Below are 23712 nucleotides of genomic sequence, written 5' to 3' on the forward strand. Positions count from 1 at the left end.
GCAGGCGTTTGTTGAGCAGCTCCAGCCGGAGCTACTTGGATATTACGTGACATAAACCTTATGACACTTTTGTGTATATAATCAAAGTCTTATGTAGTTGACAAAGCTCTGCGAGTGTAACATTAAGTTAATTAGGATGTGGTGTTAAAACCAGCCAACACAGGCCAAGTGGCCCCATCGACCAATAAGGGTCCTAAACGGACCACAGAAATAGGGTGAGGAAGGGTGCCATTAAACCATATGGTATGCTCCCAGCCTGTCAACGGAACTTCGAGTAACCGATAAGGGCGATAATTTCATGGAACAATTGCTGGTGTAGATTCATGAAAGAGATTATCATTACCATCCACTGCTGGAAATGTAACCCAAGAGTAAAAGACCTCGAAGCGATAAGCCGCATCCGCTTTGAATACAAAAATATAATCAGCCCCAGCATTAGGGACTCACCATGCAGTCAGATACGCTGTATCCGCCGCGCGGTTAGGTGCCGCAATATTGACCGGTTCTGCCATAGTAGAAATTGGACAAAAGAATAGTGAGGACGGTAGCTCAAAACTTGGTCTAACAAAAAACCTTCTAAAATTCAAACTTGAAAAACCTATAAACATATAAATATAGGAGGCAAAGCCCTCTCACCAAGGACGTCTCCGGAAACGGTGAAAGGGCATTGTGGGCAAGCACAAGCGCTACTCAGGAGTCTCGCAAGTAAGTACCAGACCAAACGTTGGTGGCGCCATGTTGCAGGGATTCTGCACAAACACAGAACTATGCGCAGGATTATAGGACCTTGGTGTATGGGGACTGAGTCATCCCACCCCCTTAGTACCCATGAGCCCAGGACCGACTAGCTATAGTGTCTCACTTGCTATCCTACTCATTTACAGAGAAGCAAATGATTAGACACCCCAGAACACAGCACTCCCAGATCTCTCAGGAATCGTGGTAACAAGACACACCCTTTCGCTCGCACTTTTGCACTCGTCCACAATAAGATCTGACAGAGTCACGAAATAGTTTAAAATATTTATTTTAACTAACGTGACCTAACATGCAGTATACGTGCCACAACAAGCAGGAAAATGCATAATACAAATATAGTCAGCATAACAGCTAGTCCATAAATCATGAAGGGAGATGTCTAAGAAGCAGTATTATTATATATTAGAAGATCTCTGGGCTTTGTCAGCAGACCCCATACCTCCACCTATAGATGGTAGATCTACATCACAGGTGCTGTTTCGCTCTTCTCCCTGGAAAGGTCTCTCTCCAAGTGTGTCTTACCTAATTTGTGTACCCCACTAAGAAGCAAAGTACATTCTCCAAACAACAGCTGCATCTGAATGTTTTGTCTAAGGGCTAAGGTCTGGCCAGAACAAAATAACAAGGGGGCATTGTTGTTCGACCTTGCACATAATGTTCAGTCAAAATCCCAGGAACATGCAGAGAGTGAACCCAGCGATGAGTTCTCATGTGAAAGCAGTCATTGAAATATAGCAAAAATAAAGATGTGTTGTAACATGAAAGCAGCAGGCAAACTGCAATGTGCTCATGCAAAGTTAGTGACGAACGACATTCTGGCACATGCATCAACAATGCCATTTGCGATTCCTTGATAGCGAAAAATAAGGATTCGCTAATAAGGAATAGCAAAAGGCTATGCATGTAGAAATCGCTTACAAAATAGCGATTTCTAAACATTCCTTAATTGCTACTCGCAAATTGCGAGTCGCAATTAAGGAATACCTCCCCATTGATTCCTATGGGCCTAGAGGCCCATAGGAATGAATGGGAAGACTTTCTCAATTTGCTAATCTCAATTAGAGAATCGCAAATTGCTCATGCTATTTCAAGGGTGCCAGGGCTTCAAAAAGACACCCTGTTGTACCCCTGAAATCTGCATATGAATACATCTTGCACACACACATGCCCCAAGGGCATGTGTGTGTGTAAAATGGAACTTTTTAAAATGCACTTTAGTGCATTTTTCAAAGTTTTTGCAAATTACCATGAAGTTCAACTTCATGGTAATTTGCTCCCCCTATTAGCGAAATCGCTAATTTTTAAACTTTCATGCATTGCATTTAAGGAATCTCAATTTGGGATTCCTTAAATGCAATAGCAATTTAAGGAATCGCAATTTAGAGATTCCTTAAATTGCGATTTTTGCATTTGGGATGATGCATCCCAAATGCAAAAATCCCAGTCGCAAAGGGGCAGATTCTGAGAATCTGCCCGTTTGCGACTGGCTTTTGCTTTGATGCATGTGGGCCATTGTCCCCACGGGCCACGTGACAATTTTACATAGCCCGAATTTGTCATCCAGTCAGCATTTGACTGTCTTCTCATTGGGAGTGCATTGAAGCAAGATTATCTGTATATTTTGTGCGAGAGTGTCTGTATGCTTTCATATGGAGAATGTTCTAATGTAGGACTGTGATGTCATCATAGAATATTGGCTTGATTCTGATTGGAGACTTGAGGTGCATCAGATGAGCTAGGACTGAGCAGGTGAGACTCCAGTTTGTCACCGTGAAGGGTGCAAGTCCAGGAGCTGTGATTCTACAGTTTCCTGGAAACGTTTTTCATACAAATAGCCCAAAGGGTAGCTCTTTAAATGTAAAGCACTTACTTGGGCCTTTCTCAGGTTTTTCCTCAGAAAGGCTTCGGACTGCTTATGAAAAGCTTTGTATCTGAAGAGTAAAACCCTTATCTCACTGCAAAGATGCATGTTGTCACTAAGCCACAGGTGAACTATCAGAATCCTATTTTGGTAGCACTCTGGCAAGTCCCTGATGCTAAGGAGAAGATGTTATGTTATGTTCTGATAGAATTGTGCGGATGCATGAATGATGTGAGTAAAACCAGTGATCCCAGAAAAAAGGCCACAGAGATTGTGATGATGCATGGAAAGTTGGGGATCTGAATTCTGGAGCTAGGCTGGAAGTAGATGACTTTTGAAGAGATGGTGGAGAACTGCAAGAAGCTGTGAGGCCGTGGCTGTGACTAAGGGTCTTAAATGGAATAAAGAACCTACCGCCTACCTTTGTGGCTTGTAGGGAATGACCATCTTGTCCTCCATCTAAAACAAACTCAGAGTTCCTAAGTGTGTAATACCTTACTAACGTGATGCAGAGTCCTGTTGGAGTCACAGCTTCATGAGACAAATATTCTGTTCAGGACTTTCATTTTGAAAAGTGTCTCAACTGGGAATGGTGCCAAAAAACAAACTGTGGGGCTGAACGAGTTTTCATTAATCAAAAGAGTCCCTCCTTATAGTCTGAATCGTGTAGTTTCCTTTTCCTGCTCTTCATTTACTACCTTCTGTTTTTCATGGGTCTGATTAAGTTGTGGCTGGGCAAATGAATTCTGCAATTCTACCACCACCCCAATTTACACATAGTTGTGGATTTAATGCCTTTGTCACACAATCCACCTTCTGCATCATAATTTGAAGATTTTACCAAAAAATTAATTTTTAGCCCAAACATATCAAATGTAACAAACAAAAGCGCCACACATGGCGCTCAAAAGTGGCAGAAACTTGGCAACCATCACTTGGTCAAGTTTCAGTTGTTATATTCAGGTGGTAAACTAATACTAATGACATGATACTTTGCTCAGAGAGAATTATTATGTTTTATTATATACATAGGAGCATATTTAGAGTTTTGTCAACAGAATATTCCATCAAAAAAGTGGCAGCTGTCCTGTCTAGCTGTTTTACAAGTGCATCATTTAGTCAATGGCATTCTAACTACAGTGGTGGGGACATCTGTCATGTTTTTAAATAATATCACCGCACAATATGTTGCATTATGCTGCATAATGTGCATTTTGTTGCCGTGTCATTTAGTCAAACCTACCACAAACGTTGGAAGTTCATTCTGAAAAACTTCCAATGGCCCTGCTTAGATCCCCATCTGAGATAATACTAGGGCATCTCAGCATCAAAGTGTATTGCGAGAAAATAGAAATGTATGTACAAAACAAATTTATGATTGCGATGAAAACGACAATGCAACATTTTTCATTGACCAGAATATTGTCAGAAACATTAAAATGTCCAATATTGCTTCTGTAACCAATCTTTAAATGGATTTTCTTTTTTGTACCTAAAATAAATGGAACACTATACACCCAACGTGGACAGAGCATGGATTGGACTTTGTTATGTGCCAGCTGGCTGCTAAGAAGAAGCGTGTTCCCTTCATTATTTTATATGTGAGCTGGCTAGAGACAGAGGGAAAGTGGAGGCCCTATCATGATGTTGCATACAAAGCAAACCCCCGGATAACTGGCAGGCATCCTAGAAAATCCTCAGATTTGCAAAGCCTCAGCATGCCTCCAACCCTCCTCTCATTATGAGCCAGCGCTATCCCACTCCAGTATATCCATTACCTAGATTGCTATGAGAACATTATTTCTCCATTCCATGCCGCACGGCTCTGTTAGGCATCAGCACTATATGGTGCATCCTTACCTCCAGTACTCTTCACTCGGGCTGACAGTGCTGCTGATGTTGATGGGGACAGATGAGTTCCCTGTCCTCAAGACACGGTGGTCCAGGCATAGATCCGTGTTCCACCAGTTGCCGCAGTGCTGCCAGGGCAGGTCGTTGGTCAGGGATGCGAAGAGGTAGAAGAGGACATAGGCGATGATCATGTTGTAGTAGATGGCCACCAGGGACACAATGAGAATCATGCCCATTCCGACCCCTGAGGAAGGCAAAGACACAGGTTAGCTGCAGAGTGTTAGTGGCCAGGGCTCATGCTCTGTAGCAAAGTGTATCTCCATCTGCCGTGGAATCAATGGTGCAATTTAAAGATCCCCGTCACACAACAGCATTGCACAAAGTCATGCTGAGACAACTGATCATGGGGGAAAATATGTCTCTTCAGACCGGGCATCTCGCAGAGGCAGGCCACGTCAGAAACATGGTCATTTCAAGATCAGATAGGTCATCACGGCAAGACACAGGCCACTGCTGATCGGTCATCATTGCAAGCTACAGCTCAACAGGTCACGATGGCAAGACTCAGACCCCTGTTGATAGGTCATGATCACAAGACACAGGCCACTGCTAATAGGTGCATTCCTCTGTTCGATGCTCACTGCGTTTTTTAGCAACATGACCCCCAAAGGTGACCTCTTGTTTCTAACTGACCACAAACAGGACCCCTCCAGCAGCAAACACTCTGTTCTCTACTCCAGCTCTTCCTCCCAGTTGCTGCAGGGTCACTCTACTCCTTTCCCAACAGCAAGAGGATGGCAGTAGGAATTATCCCTAGCATTATCTGTCTCCACAGTTGGTTTAGACTAGGAAATTCAAAAAAACGCTGCAGTACCTACATTCTTTCTTTCTTCTTCCTTGACCCTGCCAGACCTCCAGGGACTTGGGGCCAAATGTACAACCATTCCACTTTGCGAGTCGCAAAATGGAATGTACAACAGTGTTAGCAATTCCAAAATAGGTCGCAAATGACCTGCCTCATCATTATTCATGAGGCGGTTCGCAATTTGCGACCCATTGGGAATGACCAGCGCTCACAGGGATGGTGGCCTGCTGGGGTCAGCAGTCCATCATGTCTGTGACTGCTTTTTAAATAAAGCAGTTTTTTTTAAATGCAGCCCGTTTTCCTTAAAGGAAAATGGTATGCATTTAAAGAAGAAAAATGAAACGTTTCGATATCATTTTGTTAAGAGTAGGATGCTCCACTTAAAAATATGTTCGCTGCCCAACACAAAGGGAAAGAGGTCACCTGGTAACCCCTTCCCGTTTACGACTGGCTTAGCACTTACTTGAAGTAGGTGGTAACTGCGATTGGTTTTCGAGCACATTTGCCGTTGCAAAACAATCGTATCTACTAGTGAGACTCGCTATTAGGAAGGGACGCCCTTGGCACGCCCCTTCCTAATAGCGACTCGGTCGTAGTATGTACATCGGGCCCTTGGTGAGGTAAAATCATGAGTGTTACCTTTAAACAGTGGGCTGATCTTCCAGACAGCGAGTGGTCCCAGGCTGGAGAACTGGCCCAGGGACAACTCCATGAAGAAGAAGGGGATGCCGCAGATGGCCAGCATGATAAAGTAAGGGACGAGAAATGCTCCTGAAAGAACAAAGACATATTAGATGGACATGAAATGACCTTTAGTGGCACACCTCACATCCACTGCATATACGAACATTGCAGGTGTGAGAGCAAATTCCTAACGATGCCCACATCCCTCCAGAAGGGAAGGGCTAATATTCGTACCTCCCCCATTGGTGTAGGCCCTGTATGGGAATCTCCAAACGTTGCCCAGGCCCACGCAATATCCGATGCAGGACAACAGGAAATCCAGCTTCCCAGTCCAGTTCCCTCGGTCTTCCGGGTAGTCTGCATCCAGGGCGACATCATCTCGGTCACCGGGGCTCAGCAGCAGGTCAGGGGTCACAGGCTTGTAGGAGCGGAAGAAGGACATGGAGAAAGAGAAACAATGCAAGGGGTGAAAAAATAAAAAAATTAGATTAGTGATGCACTGGAAGTAATTAAAGGGAGTTAAAGAAGAAAGATAAAGAAAATGGAAATAACAAGTAAAAAGTAAAAAGAGGGAGGCATTAAGCAATGGAAGAAGATGCAGCAAAACAGAATGCCATGGGAAAAAATATTTAAAATAATACTGGGAAAAATGGAAAACAGGGAAAACCGGAAAAGAATCAGAAAATCTGAATTGTAGATGTAAAAAGGGTGTGGAAAAGGAAGGCAGGGAGGGCCAATTCAGGCCGAATTCAGCAGAGTGAACCTTTATATGTCTACCACCGAGGTGAGAGGTGGACGCTGACGTTTTAGGACCACAGGGGAACCGTCAGGACAGCAAACAACTTTTACAACTCAGTCATTACATCGCACTACCTTTACATAGCAGTCATTACATCGCAACATCCTTTACATCGCATGTCATTACAATGCATGGTAGTACAATGCAGGCATTACAACGCATGTCACTACAACGTAACCATTACATCGCATGTCACTACGACGCATGTCATTACAACACATGTCACTACAATGCAGGCATTACATCGCAAGTCATTACAATGCATACCATTACAACGCATAGTACCCTTACACTATCCAACACTTACCCTAGTGTTGCACTCACTGGTGTTAGAATAGTAATTTTTACCCCTACACTATCCAACACTTACCCTGCTGTTGCACTCACTGGAGTTAGAAGAGTAATTATTACCCCTATACTATCCAACACTTACCTTAAATGCAATGTAATGGTATGCATTGTAATGGTATGCGTTGTAAAGGTATAATGCGATGTAATGGAATACGTTGTAAAGGTAGTTTCTGAAAATGCGAAGGAATGGCATGTGATGTAAAGGAATGTGTTGTAAAGGATGTTGCAATGTAAAAACTGCGTTGTAAAGGCATGCATTGTAAATGTATGCGTTGTAACATCGTACATTCGTCAGTACAGCGGCATAGCAAGGCTGCCTGGGGCCCTAATGCAAGTAAGGAAAATGTGTCCCACAACCTAGTAGTAAGGCGTAAAAAACACAACCGAAATTGGAGTGCAGTGGGCCTGGACACTCTTGGGCAGGAGCGCCACTGCCCTAATGATAGCTATGCTCCTGCTGCTCTGCACGTCTTCTTTCCCCCATACCTCTGCATCATCCCCTGGATATCTCCAACCCGACCTCACTTCCTTATCCTCTGCATCACATTCCCTTTCACTCTTTTCTTCTCTGCATATATCTCCCCACTTTTCCATCCACCACCCATCCCTCACTGAGGGTTAAATTCCCCATGGCTCCACCATCTCTTGTCTGGCTCCTACAGTTCTACTGTTACCTTCATTCTGCTTCTGTATCTCTTCCCCATGTTTTCCAATATATTGACATCCTTGTATATGTCCACTCTTCCCTCCTCTTGCTTCCTCAGCATCCCTTACTTTTCACCTATCACTCTTCTCAATTCCCACCTGCATTTCTCTACATGGCCCTCCCCATCTCTTCATTCTATAATGGATCTACTACCCATTTACCGCTCTCTTTCTTTTTTCTCCTGTTTTGCTTGAGTGCCTTTTTAATCCTTGCTTCTCTCCCTTCTCATCACACTTGCCTCCTTTCCCTCTTGTCCACTTTATCTCTGCATCCATCCATAGCTCCTATATATATTTCACTCTCCCACCTACCTCTAGGCTTATCTCTTATAATTCTCCATGTATCTCTACATCCTTTCCTGTATATTTCAGCTCTCCAGTCTTCTCTCTACTCGTATCTTACTACTTCTTAACTCTCAACCTCCTTCCAGTCTCTTCTGTATCTCCTCTCTTCTACCACTCTTTCCATTATCTCCCCGTTTTATTGTGTTGTTTCTCTCCTATTTTTTCACTTCCCCTTTTCCCTTTAATCTCTTACATCACCATGTCAGGGGTGGTAAGGGCTATATAAATGCAATTATTTTAATTTTATTTTCATTTTATTTTAAAAGTTTTATATAGCGCTAGCTTGAACCGTGGGAATCAGAGCGCTTTACATACATACTGTAAAGAAAAACAGACGGAAATTGCATTACATAGTAGGCAGGCAGTAAGGAAGCAAAACCAGGGATAAATAAAATACAGCATGGAAGATAAGGTGGTTAACACAGTCCGGTCACCAACTATCCTTGAATGTCAAGAGAAAGGAGTAAACTCGGATATTCAAGTCTAGGTTAGTTGACGTTGGTCAGGAAAGTATTTGTTAAGGAGATGGATTTTCAGGTCTCTTTTGAAACAGAATAAGGGGGGGTTGCATCTGAGGACTCTAGGGAGAGCGTTCTACATCCTGGGAGCGTTGCCAGAGAACGATCAGTTTTGTGTGGTTTTCTTTTTCAGTTTCAGAGGAATAAGAAGGAGTGAGTTGGAGCTTCTCAGCGTTCAGGATTGACCTGCTCTTACCAGTTTGTTGTTCAGGTAGTTAGGGGCCGGAGAGTGAAGGGTTTTGAGTGTGATGCAGGCCAGTTTGTAAATACACCTCCCTTCCATGGGAAGCCAGTTGAGGGAGTTGAGAGCTGGAGTGATGTGATCAAATCTTTTTACTCCAGATATGAGTCGAGCGGCCATGTTCAACATTGCCCTTAGAGGGGCTAGGTGAGCTTTTGGAGTCCCTGTTAGGATGGAGTTCCCGTAGTCGATTTTAGAGAGAACTAGGGATTGGACTACTGTCTTGAGGTCATCATGGGGAAGAAAAGGTTTTAATTTCTTGAGGTGTTTTAGAGAGAAAAGAGCACTTTTTGCTGAGTTTTTGATGTGGGCCTCCAAAGATAAGTTCTTGTCAAGGGTGATACCTAGAGACTCAACTGAGTCAGATAGGATGATGTGGCAGTTTAGGGCGACCAGATTCTTGAGCCACTCTTGGATTAGACGATGGTTGCTTTTGGAGAGAATAGGATTAGTTCTGTTTTATCTGGGTTGAGCTTTAAGTGGTTAGCATTGAACCAAGTTTGGATCTCGGTTAGAGTAGCATTGAGGTGTTGGATGTCGCTGGGAGACTTGATTTTGAAATAGATTTGGGTGTCATCAGCGTAAAGGTGGTAATTCACTCCAGCTTTTTTCAAGATGATTGTGAGGGGCTCCATGAAAAGATTGCCGGGGAGAGGATTGAGCCTTGCGGGACCCCAAGTGTGACTTTTGTTGGCTTCGAGAGACAGGAGTTGATTTTAATTTGTTGCGAGCGGTGTTGAAGGAAAGAGGTGAACCATTTTAGTACTGTGCCATTGATGCCGGAGCGCTTCGCCAAGGTCTCCAGAAGCGCTGGATGATTTACTGTGTCGAATGCCGCAGATAGGTCAATAAGGATGAGTAGGCAGGCATCACCTTCATCTAAAGCCTTGTGAATATTGTCACAGACGTTGAGCATAGCTGTTTCCGTGCTACAGCCTTTCCTGAATCCTGATTGAAAGGTGTCGAGGAGGTTGAACTCATCAATGTGTTTGATGAGTTGGTGGAGAACGCATTTCTCCAATGTTTTTGCAAGGAATGGGAGGTTGGCGATAGGTCTGAGGTTGTTGAGATCATTGGGGTCAGCCCCTGGTTTTTTGAGAATGGGTGTGATTTGTCTAAGTTGAAGGGAGTCTGGGTCACAGCCTGAGGTGAGAGAGGAATTGATGATTTTTGTCCAGAAAGGGGAAATGGTGTGGTTAAGTTATTTTATGAATGTGGATGGGATGGGGTCCATAGTGTGGGAGGAAGGTTTTAGGTTATAAATTATACTGAAAACCTAATTTTCCGACATTAGCTCAAAGTCGGACCAATGTGCATTGTTTTTTAGCTGGAGGCAGACCTGATTGTCCTTGGTAAGAACTCTTTCTGAATGATATGGGGTGGTTAGAGTGGAGCAGGTTAAGAGGGAAGGAGGGGTTAGAGGTTTGGACGAAGGATTGATCAATTTTCGAAACTTTATTAGGGAAGAAGGTGGCAATTTCTTCACAACGCTCATTGGTGGCTTTGATTTCTTGAGAGGGAGTGCAGTTAGTTTGGCTTTTGACAATGTTGAAGAGTTCTCTCGGTCTGTTTTTCGCCAGATCTAGTTGGCTGCATAAGAAAGACGCCCTTTCACTGAAAATGTGTTTTTTGTATGCTTGCCGAGCTGATCTAAGTTGCGCTAGGTGTAAGGTCGAGGGGTTTAGTCTCCAAGACCTTTCCGTTTGTCTGAGTTGACGCCTTTCCTCATCCAGATCCACATTAAACCAGGGTTTAGATTTGGTTTGCCTCAGTTGTTTGAGTTTGAGAGGAGCTACTTGGTCTAGGACCTCTGTCATTTTTTAGTTAAAGTGTGGATTGAGGTCATCGGCTGTCGATGATGAGGGTTGGAGTTGAAGATGGGCATGAATCCTGGATTCAAGTTCGGATAACGAGATTGCTTTGATATTTCTGGTCCCGTGTTTAGGTTTGTCATCACGAATAGGTTGGTGGAAGAGAAGTGTATCAATCTTGAACAGAATGAGGTGGTGGTCGGACCAGTCAATGGGAGAAATCGCTCTCAGAGAGACCAGATCATTGTTGGTAATGATCGCATCCAGTGTTGCACCTTTGATGTGAGTTGGTTTATTGCAGAGTTGTTTGAGGTTATATATTTCAAGTAGGTTGGATAGGTTCTGGGTAGTGGAGTCTTCTGGGTCGTTCCAGTGGATATTGAGGTCACCCAGGAACACGTCTTTAGTGTCTGTCATGGAGAACCGTGATATTAGGTCTGTTAGTTCTTCGGGGAAAAGGGTACGCTCTCCAGGAGGAAGGTAGATGGTGTGGAATTTGATGGGTGGGGTGCCCTTGGCAGTGAGTTCAACACCCAGGTATTCAAACGATAGGTATTCTGCAGGTTTAAGTTTGGTAATCTGTATTCTTGCCTTGTGGATGATGGCTAGTCCTCCCCCCGTTTTGATCGGTCTGTCTTGTCTGATGATGGTGTACCCTGGGGGGGGTGAGAATGTCAAGAATGGGAGTGGAGTGGACATTGAGCCAGGATTCAGTGAGGAAAGCGATGTCAATTTGCTCAGCGAGTAGAGCTTCAGCAATGTCTGTGGCATGTTGTACTGCTGATCTGCAGTTGAGGAGCATGCAAGAGAGAGGACGGGGAGCCTCGGTGATGGGGAGAGTAAGGTGGATAGAGGAGTATTGAGCAGGAGGTCTAGGCGAGTGGACATTTTTAGGGATTCTGTTAGTGCCGATAATAACAGGGATGGGGAAAGGGGCTGACTTCTGGCTCAAAGAGAGGTAAGAGTCGTTGATCTCATCATGTTCCGATATCGGCTCGGGGGTCCGATGTACTGGATGCGAGGCCAAACAAAGATTACAGCTCGCTTGAGCAATCCTCAGCCTCGGAGCTCCCTCCTGGAGCTCCTCACCGTCCGGTGGCCATGGTGGATGACATTTACTTTCCCCGAGCATTACTTGCCTCAGGACTCCTGTCACTACCCCTAACCTTTGACACCGAGACATCTCACCTGTGCCAAGCTGTAAGGTCTCCACGCACACTCCAAGGTCGTGAAGGGCACTGCCGGCTTGCCTCCGAAGACCCTGCTGAGAGCGCCTGGGGCCGCAGCTATCCCGCACCGCAACATCTTTAATCGTCGAAGGGTGCTGGAATTCTTCAAATCACAGAGGCACAAGGGCTTCGATGGCTCGACAGGGGTAGTAAGCGCTACATAAAAATGAAGTTGGTGGGATCGATCTGATGTTATTACAGACTATTGATTATACAGCAAAGCACTCCCACTTTGACCCAAGCGTTAACACTCTAACTTATTATGTACACGCCAAATCCTCAGCATACAGCAAAACAAGAAGAGGTGGGCTCCCCCTCGTCAGCATGGGGCCGCCAGTCCAGAGGGTCAAAGAGCACAGGGGACACCCGGTAGTACCTCACCGACCATCCGGGTACTTCACCCACTTGTCCCCAAGTCCAGTCCACTGCGGCAGTGCAGTTCCCAGCTAGCTTGCCCCACCCTGCACGTAGAGCACCAGCAGGGGGCAAGGTCGTAGATGGGGGCACTTCTATGCGTTCCGCTCTGGGGGGGGGGGGGTGTCTCCGCTACTTCCACTTCTGTGAACCCATCAGTTGTGCCCCTCTATGGCACCCCCGTTGCCAGGAGCCACTACAGGCACACAAAGTTCTTATGCCACTCTCTACGCCAGCACCTCTCACATACCGGCTTCAGAGAGATTCGGTGTCAGCCTGCAGCGCGCTCCTCCACTCACCAGCAAACTCCATGCCCTGATTGTCGCAGTCACGGCCGCCCAGGATCTCCCACCACAGGCCGATGATTCGTGTCACCCTTAGATCGGGGTCGTGCTCCGCTCCACCCTCCTCACGTTGGATCGCTTCAGGGCCTCCCAGTCTTCAGCCGCGTCCCCGCGCCCGCCAGAGCACAGCGCTAAGGGTCCACGGCCAGGCCCAACCGCCTACTCTCAGCAGGGCCGTGGCCCCACCACTGACCCTCCGCCACTGCCATAGATCTGGCACTCCAGAGAATAGCGGAAGGCGGGCCTGGGACCGCAGCAGCTACCCCCAGTACTCTGAAGGTGTCGCGGTCGTCCTCCAATTATCGGGCTCTGCCTCACTCTCCCCCTCGATGTGAACGCGGCAGGTCAGCGGGCCGGCGCACACTTCAGCACGGCCGCCTCAGTCCTCAGCAAGTTTCAGCGCTCTGGGACAATGTTCCCTCTAATTTGTTTCCTCTGTGTGCGGCAGTGTAAGGTCTCTGTGCGCTGCAGCCAATGCTATGTGCGCCAAGAACCAGACCGTGCATGTGGGTGCAGCGACAAATATCAGTGCAAAAATCACTCCAAACATTTTGCTTAAAAAGTGAAAATATGGCGCATTTCCATACATAAAGCACCACATGATGGTTTTTAAGGCAGGTTTGCAATTTACATACACACACCATGACATGAATTGATTACACAAGCAAGCTCACTTCGGCTTTAGTAAAAGCATAAGACTTCAACGTGGTACAAAGATAAGATTTCACTAAAGAATCTCAACTAGAGCTCTGTTCATAGGGTGGGGAAATGTTGGGAGCCTATACAAGATCGCATAACTGGGGATACATGCAGGGGGGCACATGTTATGCCCCCTGTGTGCATGCACCCCTAGTTCCTGCAGGGCATGAACTGTTGACATAGCAACCTCCAATCAATTCTTTGAATGCTCTGAGAACCCTTTTGAATTCAATTTGGAAAATTCTCTTTCCAATAGATGAAGACTAGGTGGCTCTCCCTCCTCCAGAGCACCAAACGATACATGGACATTTATGAAACGGACACTTATGTATATATTCTACCTGTACTGATTGAGTTGGGTGTGCCTACATACACAGCCACCTTCCTTTTCTCTGTGTATATCTATATGTATATATATATATATATATATATATATATATATATATATATATATATATATATATATATATATATATATATATACACAAACACACACACACACACACGCATATAATATACTCGCTTGTGCACAGACAAGAAATATTCAAGTGTATAGTATAGAATGTTGGGATGGGTCCTAGCAGGATTGTCCAGAGGAGGTCTGCAAATCAGTATTGGCTGAAACATGTCAAAACTGCAAAGAAAGACAATGAGAAACTGGGTTATTAGTTGGGAAGGATGAGAGTCTTGTGCAAGTAATAAGTCTGCAATTGTCTTTTGACTCGGAGCCAAGTACCCCATTGTAGCACTTGGCTAGGGTAGCAAAGTTGATTAGTCCAAGGCCTATTTAGAAGAGAAGGTGTGGACTAACAATACCAATTTTCTGGCACTCAGCAACAATACTCTAAAAAAATGTCCAGTTAGTGCCTTTTCTTTTAAAAGGGAAAAGTACACTTATTTCACAACCATACGCAAGTATTAACTGACGAATATATACATCAGGTAGATGAAAATAACTTTGGTGACATTCTCATATCACATTTCACCCTTAGTGGGTACTGAACCACATAATCACAATCGCCCCCACTTGTATCAGTTATAATATCACATTATAAGGTAGCATTAATATATATTAAGCAGGATGACTGGTTTGGTCAGGTTATTACCTTTACCACATTAATAACAGAAACCATGTAATACTGTGTAAAGGCTATACTTTAAAAGGGATGTCAGTAGGTAGAAGGCAGGCCTACAGGCTTTGTCACAATTTCACCATGTTTATAAAATAGCATTATATTGTGATTTACCTCTGTATCATAATTTAAACCAATGGAATTATTAAACATTTTGAAATGTGTTCATAAAATGTATAGGCATTGCACTGTTCATTATTAATACTGTCAATAAAGAAATGCAATTCAGAGCAACCATTTTGTGTGGAGGGGTCTTTGTTCCCTTGGCTGGGTAGCAGGGTAAATTTCTTGCCCCAGTTGGTTGGGGGGGTACAAAGGCTTGGAATCTGATGAGGAGCAGAGTATGAGAAATAAAACAATTCATGTAGTGCCATAAGATGTGGATGTATTATGTTGAAGCCCTGTACATTCAAACTCACTGTATGAGTTTTACCAATTTGAGATCTTGCAGGGCTGTGGAAACCTATTTGGAGTGAAACTCACTGCAGATTTGGCCTAGATGTATAATACAATGAAAACACCACAGATTTTCCAATAAGCCTTACTGACCTCTGTAAGAATGCCCACTAATAATATAGGGACTACTCCAGATCAGCACCTATTAATGCAGAGTCCCTTCTGTGCCAGAATAGCTATGTGCAATTACAAGGCTGTGCATGACTGTAGTTTCATACGTGCAGCCCACACACGTGTGTTTACGTGTTCACATTTAACCAGCTTGGTGTCTCTTACACTAACAAAGGCAGACACTGGCAGTAAACACGCTCACTTCACTTACCATGAAATTACCATGTGTCAGACTCCAGTAGTGAGACTCACCCACGGTAAAGGTTAAATAACCAGGTAGTTAATTGCAATAAAAAAATTCTGGTTTAACTAAATGGCCAGAACACATGAAATGCTAACAGTTTAACTATGTGCATAGCTGCCAAGGTTTCAGATTGCCAGGTGTGACATTTTCATAATTTCAGTGAAATTATGAGTGACATTTCCACGACTATGAGTGACACTACTCGCGATCAAAAATCATGCAATGAAGACGTGTCCAGTCTGTCGCGCCACACACTGGCCCAGCACTGCTGCAGGCAGCTCTCCCCTCAGCTGAGCGCCCACCAGGCCTCTCATGCACAGCCATGATGCTGAGAGAGAGTCCAGGGCCGGCTTTAGGGCGGTGCGGCCGGTGCCACCGCACCGGGTACTGGCTTCCTGGGGGCGCCGTGTTTTAAAGTTAATTATGCTTTTGAAGCACCTGCTGCAGCGTTTCTTTCCCCTGGCAATTACCAGGCCTCACAAAAATGTAAAGAAAACTCGTGTGATTAATTATCTTCCTGGAGAGAGATCAGCATTTTGTATAGCTGAGGTTTTGACTTAGGTGAAGTTAGTGCAGAGGGTTATATGCCTGCTGCAAAGAACTTGTATCAAGTAGATTACAGAGCGCGTATGATGTAAACAGATCAGCAGGTTACTGCTTTCAAAAGAGACATCCTTTTGTTACTTGCAATTTATAACTTAAAGTCCTACTATAGAATAGTGAGCTATTAACTTTCATCCCAGAACTGCATACACACTGCAAAGTATACGTTATTAGAACATTGATTAATGTTGCAAAAAGGGTTAACTTGGCTACAAATCGATTCTTATTATTAAAGAAAACTCGCAACTATGCTGTTTCTTTTTCGACTCTGAGTTTGTGCTTCTCCACACCAAGCACTCTTAAACTATACTGCCTATCAGTATGGTTGACATGTGACTCCAACACTTTCAGTCCTTTGACTTAAGTAACATTTCCTATACACTGATTTATACACGTATGATTGATTGTCTCTGTGTAATGTGTTTGTGATGCAAAGTGCTCGGACACCCTACACTGGTATGAGTGGCGCTATATAACTAATTCAATGCATCTGAGAGAGTGTGGTTATGGAGACTTGGGGGCATATTAACAAGCCAGGCGATAAAATTATCGCCGCTTTAGCAGCAGAAAACAGCCGCTAAAACGGCGATAATGGGCTTGATAATATGCTCTATGGAATTCCAATTGAAGCCCACGTTAGATGTGAAGGACGTCTAACATGGGTTTCAATTGGAATTCCATAGAGCATATTATCAAGCCCATTATCGCCGTTTTAGCGGCTGTTTTCTGCCGCTAAAGCAGCGATAATTTTATCACATGGCTTGATAATATGCCCCTTGGTCACTGTTAAAGGGTGCTAGTGAGAGAATCCGTGGTGGAGGTGGTCATGGGGGGGGGGGCGCCAACAAACATTGTCGCACAGGACGCCACCAGCACTAAAGCCGGCCCTGAGAGAGTCAGTGTTGATTTACGATGCTGCGGTCCGGGGTCCAAGGCCGGGTAATGTGCAGGCAGCACTGCGCACTCTCTCAAAGTTTATGCCGCAGACAGCACAACTCAGTCCTGAGTCCACCATGGCGCTTCTGACCGACCTCACTTCCTTCCTGGCTGTGTTCCAGGACGTGAGGTCACATCCCCCAGGGGCACCAGCCAGTACGATGCAGACAGACAGAGCAGGGACGGGGCCAGATTGTAACATTGTAGCACTCAGACAAGATCATCATTAACTGTTTTCTAAGCGAGCCTCAGAGTGCTGGCAAGTCTGCAGGGAGCAGCAGAGCCGGCGCACAGGTGACCAGGCACCGGCACGTGCACTAGCAGCCTCGCGCAGCCAGTTTCAGCGCTGGTACAGGCAGAGTGAGACATTGAAATGCGTGAGAATGCATTTCAGTGCAGTGATCCGGAACACCACACTGAAATACGTTAGAGTCACGTCTGATGGTGATACTTGGCAGGCCTGTATGAGCAATAGTTAAAGAAGCAAGCAACTGCATCTGATTGGCAACTGGCATACACCTGCAAATAACTATGGTGTGCAGTTAGGCACAGTTACCAAGACTTTCAGCATTTTGTTTGTCAAAAATGAAAACATTTGCATTAATTTGTAAATTTGTACATTGCTTGGAAGATTATTAAATTATACATAAACCCCTCGTGTATCTTCTAGGGCAAAAACAAAGCAGTGTTCTATAAATAGATAAACCACATAATATTCCTATCAATAGCAGTGATAGATGGGCTTGCTCTCATAAATAATTATCAGACATCCGTCTGTAGATAAGAATGCCTTCATACCAAGCAGGATTTGCCTACCACCAGTTCTCCTCGGATTATGGTAGAGTTCACCCTGTGAATGTTAATGCTAATAAGACTACGGTCACGCTGGAATTGAAAAGGGGCAATGCTGTGCTCTAAAAAAATTACTTTTCCGACACAGATTATGAGCCTAACTCTGCAGCAGGAAGACTGCATAAAACATTCCTAGACAACTATTCAGTGAAAGGTACTTAGGCCAGCAACAGCCGTGGTCCTTGGAGGGAGTTCCGTGGGGCGGTAAGGCGAGGCGGGGCGGGGGAGGGGCAGGGTGGGGGTTTCTAAAAACCGGAATATGGTTAATTGCAGGAAAGTAAACAATTAAATAAATAAAACGAATTTCGTAGCGCACGCTGCATGGCAAAATGCGATGCAGCGCGCGTTACGAAATTCGTTTTATTTATTTAATTGTTTACTTACCTGCAATTATCCATATTCCAGTTTTTAGAAGCCCCCACCCTGCCCCTCCCCCGCCCCGCCTTACCGCCCCACGGAACTCCCTCCACGGACCGCGGTTGCTAGCAATTACCAGCACTTCTATATTAACAAATGAAAGGCAGCAAGTCTACAAGCACGACGTGTGTGACGCACACGTCATGCTTGTAGACTTGCTGCCTTTCATTTGTTGATAGGGCACAGCTGCAGGGCAGTTGAGTGCCTTTGTTAAAGTAATCATGTTAATTACAGTGCATGGCGGGGTGCAGCGATTAACATGATTACTTTAACAAAGGCACTCAATCTGACCGTTTTCATGCCGCATGCATTTTAAAAGCGGCAGCGCGACGGTCCTCAGTTGCCTGTGCGCGCTTTGTTTTTTACGTGCGCGCTCCAGGAGATATAGGTGCGCGCCAGCGCACTAGCGCACGTTAGAGGGAACAGTGCTCTGGGACCAGTTACATCAGCAGAAACTGTGTCAGGATTGTGCTGCGTTCTTCCAGTGCATTTATTCGCGTGGTTTAAGGCAATTTGCAGAATATATGTGCAGGATAATTAAAGGATTAAAAAGTGACCGAAAAGGCTCACCAACCTTGTAATTTACTGTGTTTAGCGCATCTGCAAGCAGCACACATTCAAGCCCGGTAGATGTCTGGTTATCCGTCGCTCTCCCCGCTGTGCAACACATCGCTCATCAAGCTCTTGCCACGTTGTTAGAGCGTCATTCGGTCTCGCCAGTTCCTACTCATCATTTCCACTATTTTCGCCCAACTTGCGTGTGAAATCCATCCCGCAGGGGCACCGCTTTGCATGAGACCAGCCCCCAGTCTCTGGCGGGAGTCAGGAAGATCTTCCAGAGCCAGCCTCTAACTTCGAGCGCAGTGCTGTGCCATTCTATGCAGGAGTGGATTCCACTTGCCTGCTCAGCATATCATCAGCCGTATCTTTCCGGTCTTGGTCTGCAGCCAGAGAAATGTAGCGTCGTCCTCCGCTGTTACCTCATCTGCAGCAAATCCCGTTTACAGGGGTCGCGCACCGGCAGGGTCCCGCTTCTTGCTCAGGGCTGCTCCGCTGCCACCGCCATCTTGCATGTCCCCTTTCCTTCCTCCCTCATCATTGTTTGCAGGTGCATCTTAAGCCAAGACTGCGCATCCAAGACTTACCAAAATAGGTAAACAAAATTATCCTAATTATTAAATGTAATACGGCAATCCAATGTTATCTTTTAGGAGAGGTGGGCCTCACAGTAGTGAAAAACAAATCTGGGAGTTTTTCTCTACCAGGACATGTAAAATTATAAAACTGCATGTCCCACTTTTAAAATCTGTATTAAAAAGAGAGGTTTAAGCTTGGCAAAAGGTTTATTTTGACAGGTCGTATTGGTGGTTTACAAATTGTGCACAGGCTGCACTGGCAAGCCTGAGACTTTTTTTAAAGGGCTACTTAAGAGGGTGGCATAATAAGTGCTGCAGACCCACTAGTATATAATAATAATCCAAATTTGTCAAGCGCGAACAATCACCCGTAGGGGTCTCTAGGCGCTGGGGGCCGTTGGGAAGATTAAGCAAGCTATTGCCCAGAGTCACATGGTGCTGGGCTAATCTACCGCTGACGATCGAACCGTGATCCCCAGATTCCGGAGTCAGTCACCCTGGCCACGGCGCCACACCTTTCCCTAGCATTTAACTTTCAAGCCTTGGGTACATGATGAATCACTTTATTAAGGAAATGTAAGTAAATGAAATGTGCCAATCAGGTGAAGTCCAGTGTTACCATATTTAGAGGGGTGATCACAGGCACTTTAATACTGGTTAGCAGTGGTAAAGAGCACGAGTCCTAAAGCCAACAAAAGCGAATTTCAGCAACTGGACGTGAGTAGGCAAAACGTTTGGGGGAAGACCACCCTAACGGCTTTTAGGTCTAACAAGACCCTATCTTGAAAATGGCAATTCTTACCCCCTTCATATATTAAAAGATTAAGCTTAGGCTCTAATACAGGGTTTAGGCAACTGGTATAAGACTATTTAACAAGGATTATATGTCAGTTTATGAACTGAGCATTTTTATAAAAGGGAAGAAGAAATTGGAGTAAAGATGTCTAGCAGAGTTTGGAATGAAATCTCCCATTTTAGTTATAAATCTTTTCATGGGGCTAATTTTAGAAGAATTGCATTTTTTTTCCCAGATGGATCATTTACTATAATACTTAGATTCTCAGTAGTTAATATCCAAATACCTACCCCTCTTGTTTCAGGTCTAAAAGCCATATTACTGGAGATTGGTGGAATATGATTGCTCTTGACCTAGTCTTAATTCATTTTGGGAACAACTATTGAATTTTTGAGAGTGGCAAGATTAATGGTGTTATATGTGCTGCCCCCCTATATAATAATATTAGGTTCCCCTTTACATCTTAATACATGTGATCGCTCAAGGACAAGGTTTGTGTTTTTTAGTACATCTGTTGCTCTTTAAATTTACAGAACTGGAAATTGATTCAGATGCCGACTTAAAGATTAGTTGGAAAAAAATGTACAGAAGTCTAGGATTTACAATGTGAAGAAATTCATGAAAATTATGGAACTATCTTGAATTAACCACTTGATTTGTTTTACCTAGTAATTTACGTATGGCATGAGTGCTTCTTTTGTTTGAGCTATTGTATATATTTGTCTTGTATTCAATTAATTTATTTTTGTTTTGCTTATAGATTTGTATATGTTAGTTTTTCTCCCACAAATAAAAAATAGATAGAATGTGGTGAATACATGCTCCCAGATGAAGTTATAGAAGATTAGAATCACAGAGTACTGTCAGCGCCTGGTAAAACATGTACTGGATAGCAGAGTAGTAATTAGAAGTATATGCCATCCTTTAGCCCTTACATTTTAAGATAAAATAATTGTTTCTTGGATATGTTCAATGATGGCTATATTTTGTACAGGTTCCACATCTCGCACCAGGAGTGGTTTATCTCATGGGACATGTGCTCTCTACAGTCTCTCTTAAAGGGTGCAGGTAAGGCCCAGAGTAGAGCTAATGTTTGTCTAAGGATGAAGTAAACCCTCAGGGAGTACGTGGAGGGAAATGTGTGCCAAATATGATATGTCAGCTAAGGTCTGACTTCGACCAAAGAAATGTAAAGTTGTTGATTTTACCTAAAATGTATGAACTGTGGGAGACAGGCACACTTGCTGAAAGGTCCTATGGTACAGTTGGCATAAGTAATCAAGGATTCTGGTTCCTAAAATGTTTGAAGTGCTCAGTGGATGTTCATCTTTCGGTCACATGCTAATGGCTGTAATAATATTTCCATTCCCTCAAAGCTGAAAAGATTGCTATTTTTCGATAATCTTTGAGATAATAGGAGATGCCTACAATACTAAACTTTGATGGTGAAATCTAATTATGGTATGAACCTGTTCAAATCCATAGAGTGGCTCAATTAAGGTTGTTTATTCTACGGATTTCATGTCATTTTTATTCTATTCTAACGAAAAGATGAAGGTGATGTACAAAGATTTATGGTTCTCAAAATATATGTATGATTTATACCCAATCTCTGGAGTGGACAGTATTTCTTCGAGAACTGCTATGTACAGTTTGTGGCTTGTGTTTACATAGCGCTCAAATGACAGAGAGTTTGTTATGGTCTTTTTATCCTGCTAGTCATTTATTCATGTATTCCCAGTACTCTGCATGAATGCCGGTGCTCCTCAGGTCAATTAGCCATGAGCCATCAATAGAGACTCGTCTACTGTTTACAGTCACGTAGACTCATAGTACACAACTATTATAAAAAGGTTACTCAGGGCTTTAAGTGGGCCGGGTCTGTCCAGGTCCGAGCACCGGCAGTTATTTTCAGGGGGCCTCGAAACGGGTCTCTACCGGGCTCTATTTTCGGGCCTCGCAGAGGTAGTCCGTCTTCTTTTTTTTCCCTTGGACTGCAGTGAGCGCATGCACATCGATGTGCGCATGCTCATCTTGCTCACTAGTGAGTAGTGGAGGTCAAGGCATGACTCATGACAGGTGAGCCGCGTTTTAGGAGGACTCTGTCGCATGTTTTGACAGGGCTGGTGGCTTAGTTAAAACTCATCCCTGTGAAGTCGCGTTGCATTCTGGGAACAGTGCTTCTAGCACACTCAGCCTCACGTGAAGCCATCCTATACGGGAGGTGTCTGCCTGGGCCTTTCCCGGGATGACGACACCGGTCTTGGGGTACTGGGGAGGGTGTATGGCATTATCCATACACAGCCTTGCTGTAATAAGGAGGGGAGAGAGCGAGCCTGAGCGGGGAATTCCAAATCTGATGACACTGTGAGGAGTCCTAGAGCTGATGGCTTGTCAAAGCAGAGGGTACTGCTACACTAGTTATCTTTATTTAGACCACGCTCCTACTTAGATAGGCCACACCCCTTTAAGAGGTTTGCTCCGCCCCCTTTAGAGAAACCCCCCATTTTTTCCGCCACTTAAAGCCCTGGGGCTACTGTAGTGTTTATAGTACTACTGGCATCTACCTGCAACATTGGGAAATTACCAGGGATGAAAGGAAGAAAAGAAAAAAAAGCACTAGAAAAAAAATTAAAGAAATGGAACCCTAGATTAAAATGAAAAGAGGGGGTGGGGGCTGTGTGCTGCTACAAGGCTTTCAGATGCTTTCATCTTCGAAACACCTTTAATAACATTTACGCAGATGAAACATAGACGTGTCAGCATCTTGGAACCAACAAAATGTACTTGTTATCAGCCTCAAAATATGGTAGTTTTCCTAGCCCATCTCGCCGGCCTTTCAGGCGCACTAAAACTGTCAGGAAAGTTCCCAGGAGGCCACCAATGTTCCCCGTTTCCAGTCAGGCCAGCCGGCCTCCGCCTCCCTCTGTGAGAAATATTCTTGCCTTGACAGAGACGGGAGAACACTCTGTCTCTTCACATCTTAAACCCGCGAGAATGGCTCCTATTTTAAGAACGAGGAAAAATACCGCCCGTTGCAGACGGAAAGCAGCGCCAGTGATCTCTATTTTTAGAAAAGTCATCTCACAAAACAAGAGTGTTGGCATACAGAAATAACTGCAAGAAAAGCGGAACTTGAGGTAGGAATGCAGAAGCACAGAATTAGAAGCGGGCTCATAAACATAGCTGCGTGTGCACGCGCGCGTGCGTGTGTGTGTGCGTGCGTGTGTGTGAGGGACTCATGGCACTAGTATTGAAGGGAGGTGCTGCAAGCCAAGACAGGTGAATTAGAAGACCCTTGCTGGCCACATTTTTAGGTCTCGCCTGACCCAGCGCATGCGCTGGTCTGGCGAGACTTATTGAGAGGGCTCCAAAAAGTGCTACCAGGCCAGCCTAGAGCTACAGTGCATGTGCGAGGGTGCGCGCGCCGCGTTTTCCGTGATTACTTTCACTTTCGGCCGCACGGCCGGTTTGATGTTTGATCATGATCGCGATCGCGATCACTTTCACTTTCACGGCCGCAAGGTAGGGTGACCAACCGTCCGTAAATTT

At 44.6% G+C, this 23712-nt stretch overlaps 1 protein-coding gene across 1 annotated transcript in view; it reads right to left on the reverse strand.

Annotated features, from left to right (window-relative positions):
- SLC6A7 (solute carrier family 6 member 7) overlaps positions 1-23712 on the reverse strand; it is a 324078-nt gene that overhangs the window by 199822 nt on the left and 100544 nt on the right. Inside the window, exons 2-4 of the mRNA XM_085617728.1 lie at positions 6255-6438; positions 5976-6107; positions 4481-4715 (exon numbers count right to left, since the gene is read on the reverse strand). Coding sequence (XP_085473854.1) covers positions 4481-4715; positions 5976-6107; positions 6255-6438 — 551 coding nt within the window. The remainder of the gene's footprint in view (positions 1-4480; positions 4716-5975; positions 6108-6254; positions 6439-23712) is intronic.

The sequence above is a fragment of the Triturus cristatus genome, chromosome 7 (genome assembly GCF_964204655.1).
Source record: "Triturus cristatus chromosome 7, aTriCri1.1, whole genome shotgun sequence".
Lineage (NCBI taxonomy): Eukaryota > Metazoa > Chordata > Amphibia > Caudata > Salamandridae > Triturus > Triturus cristatus.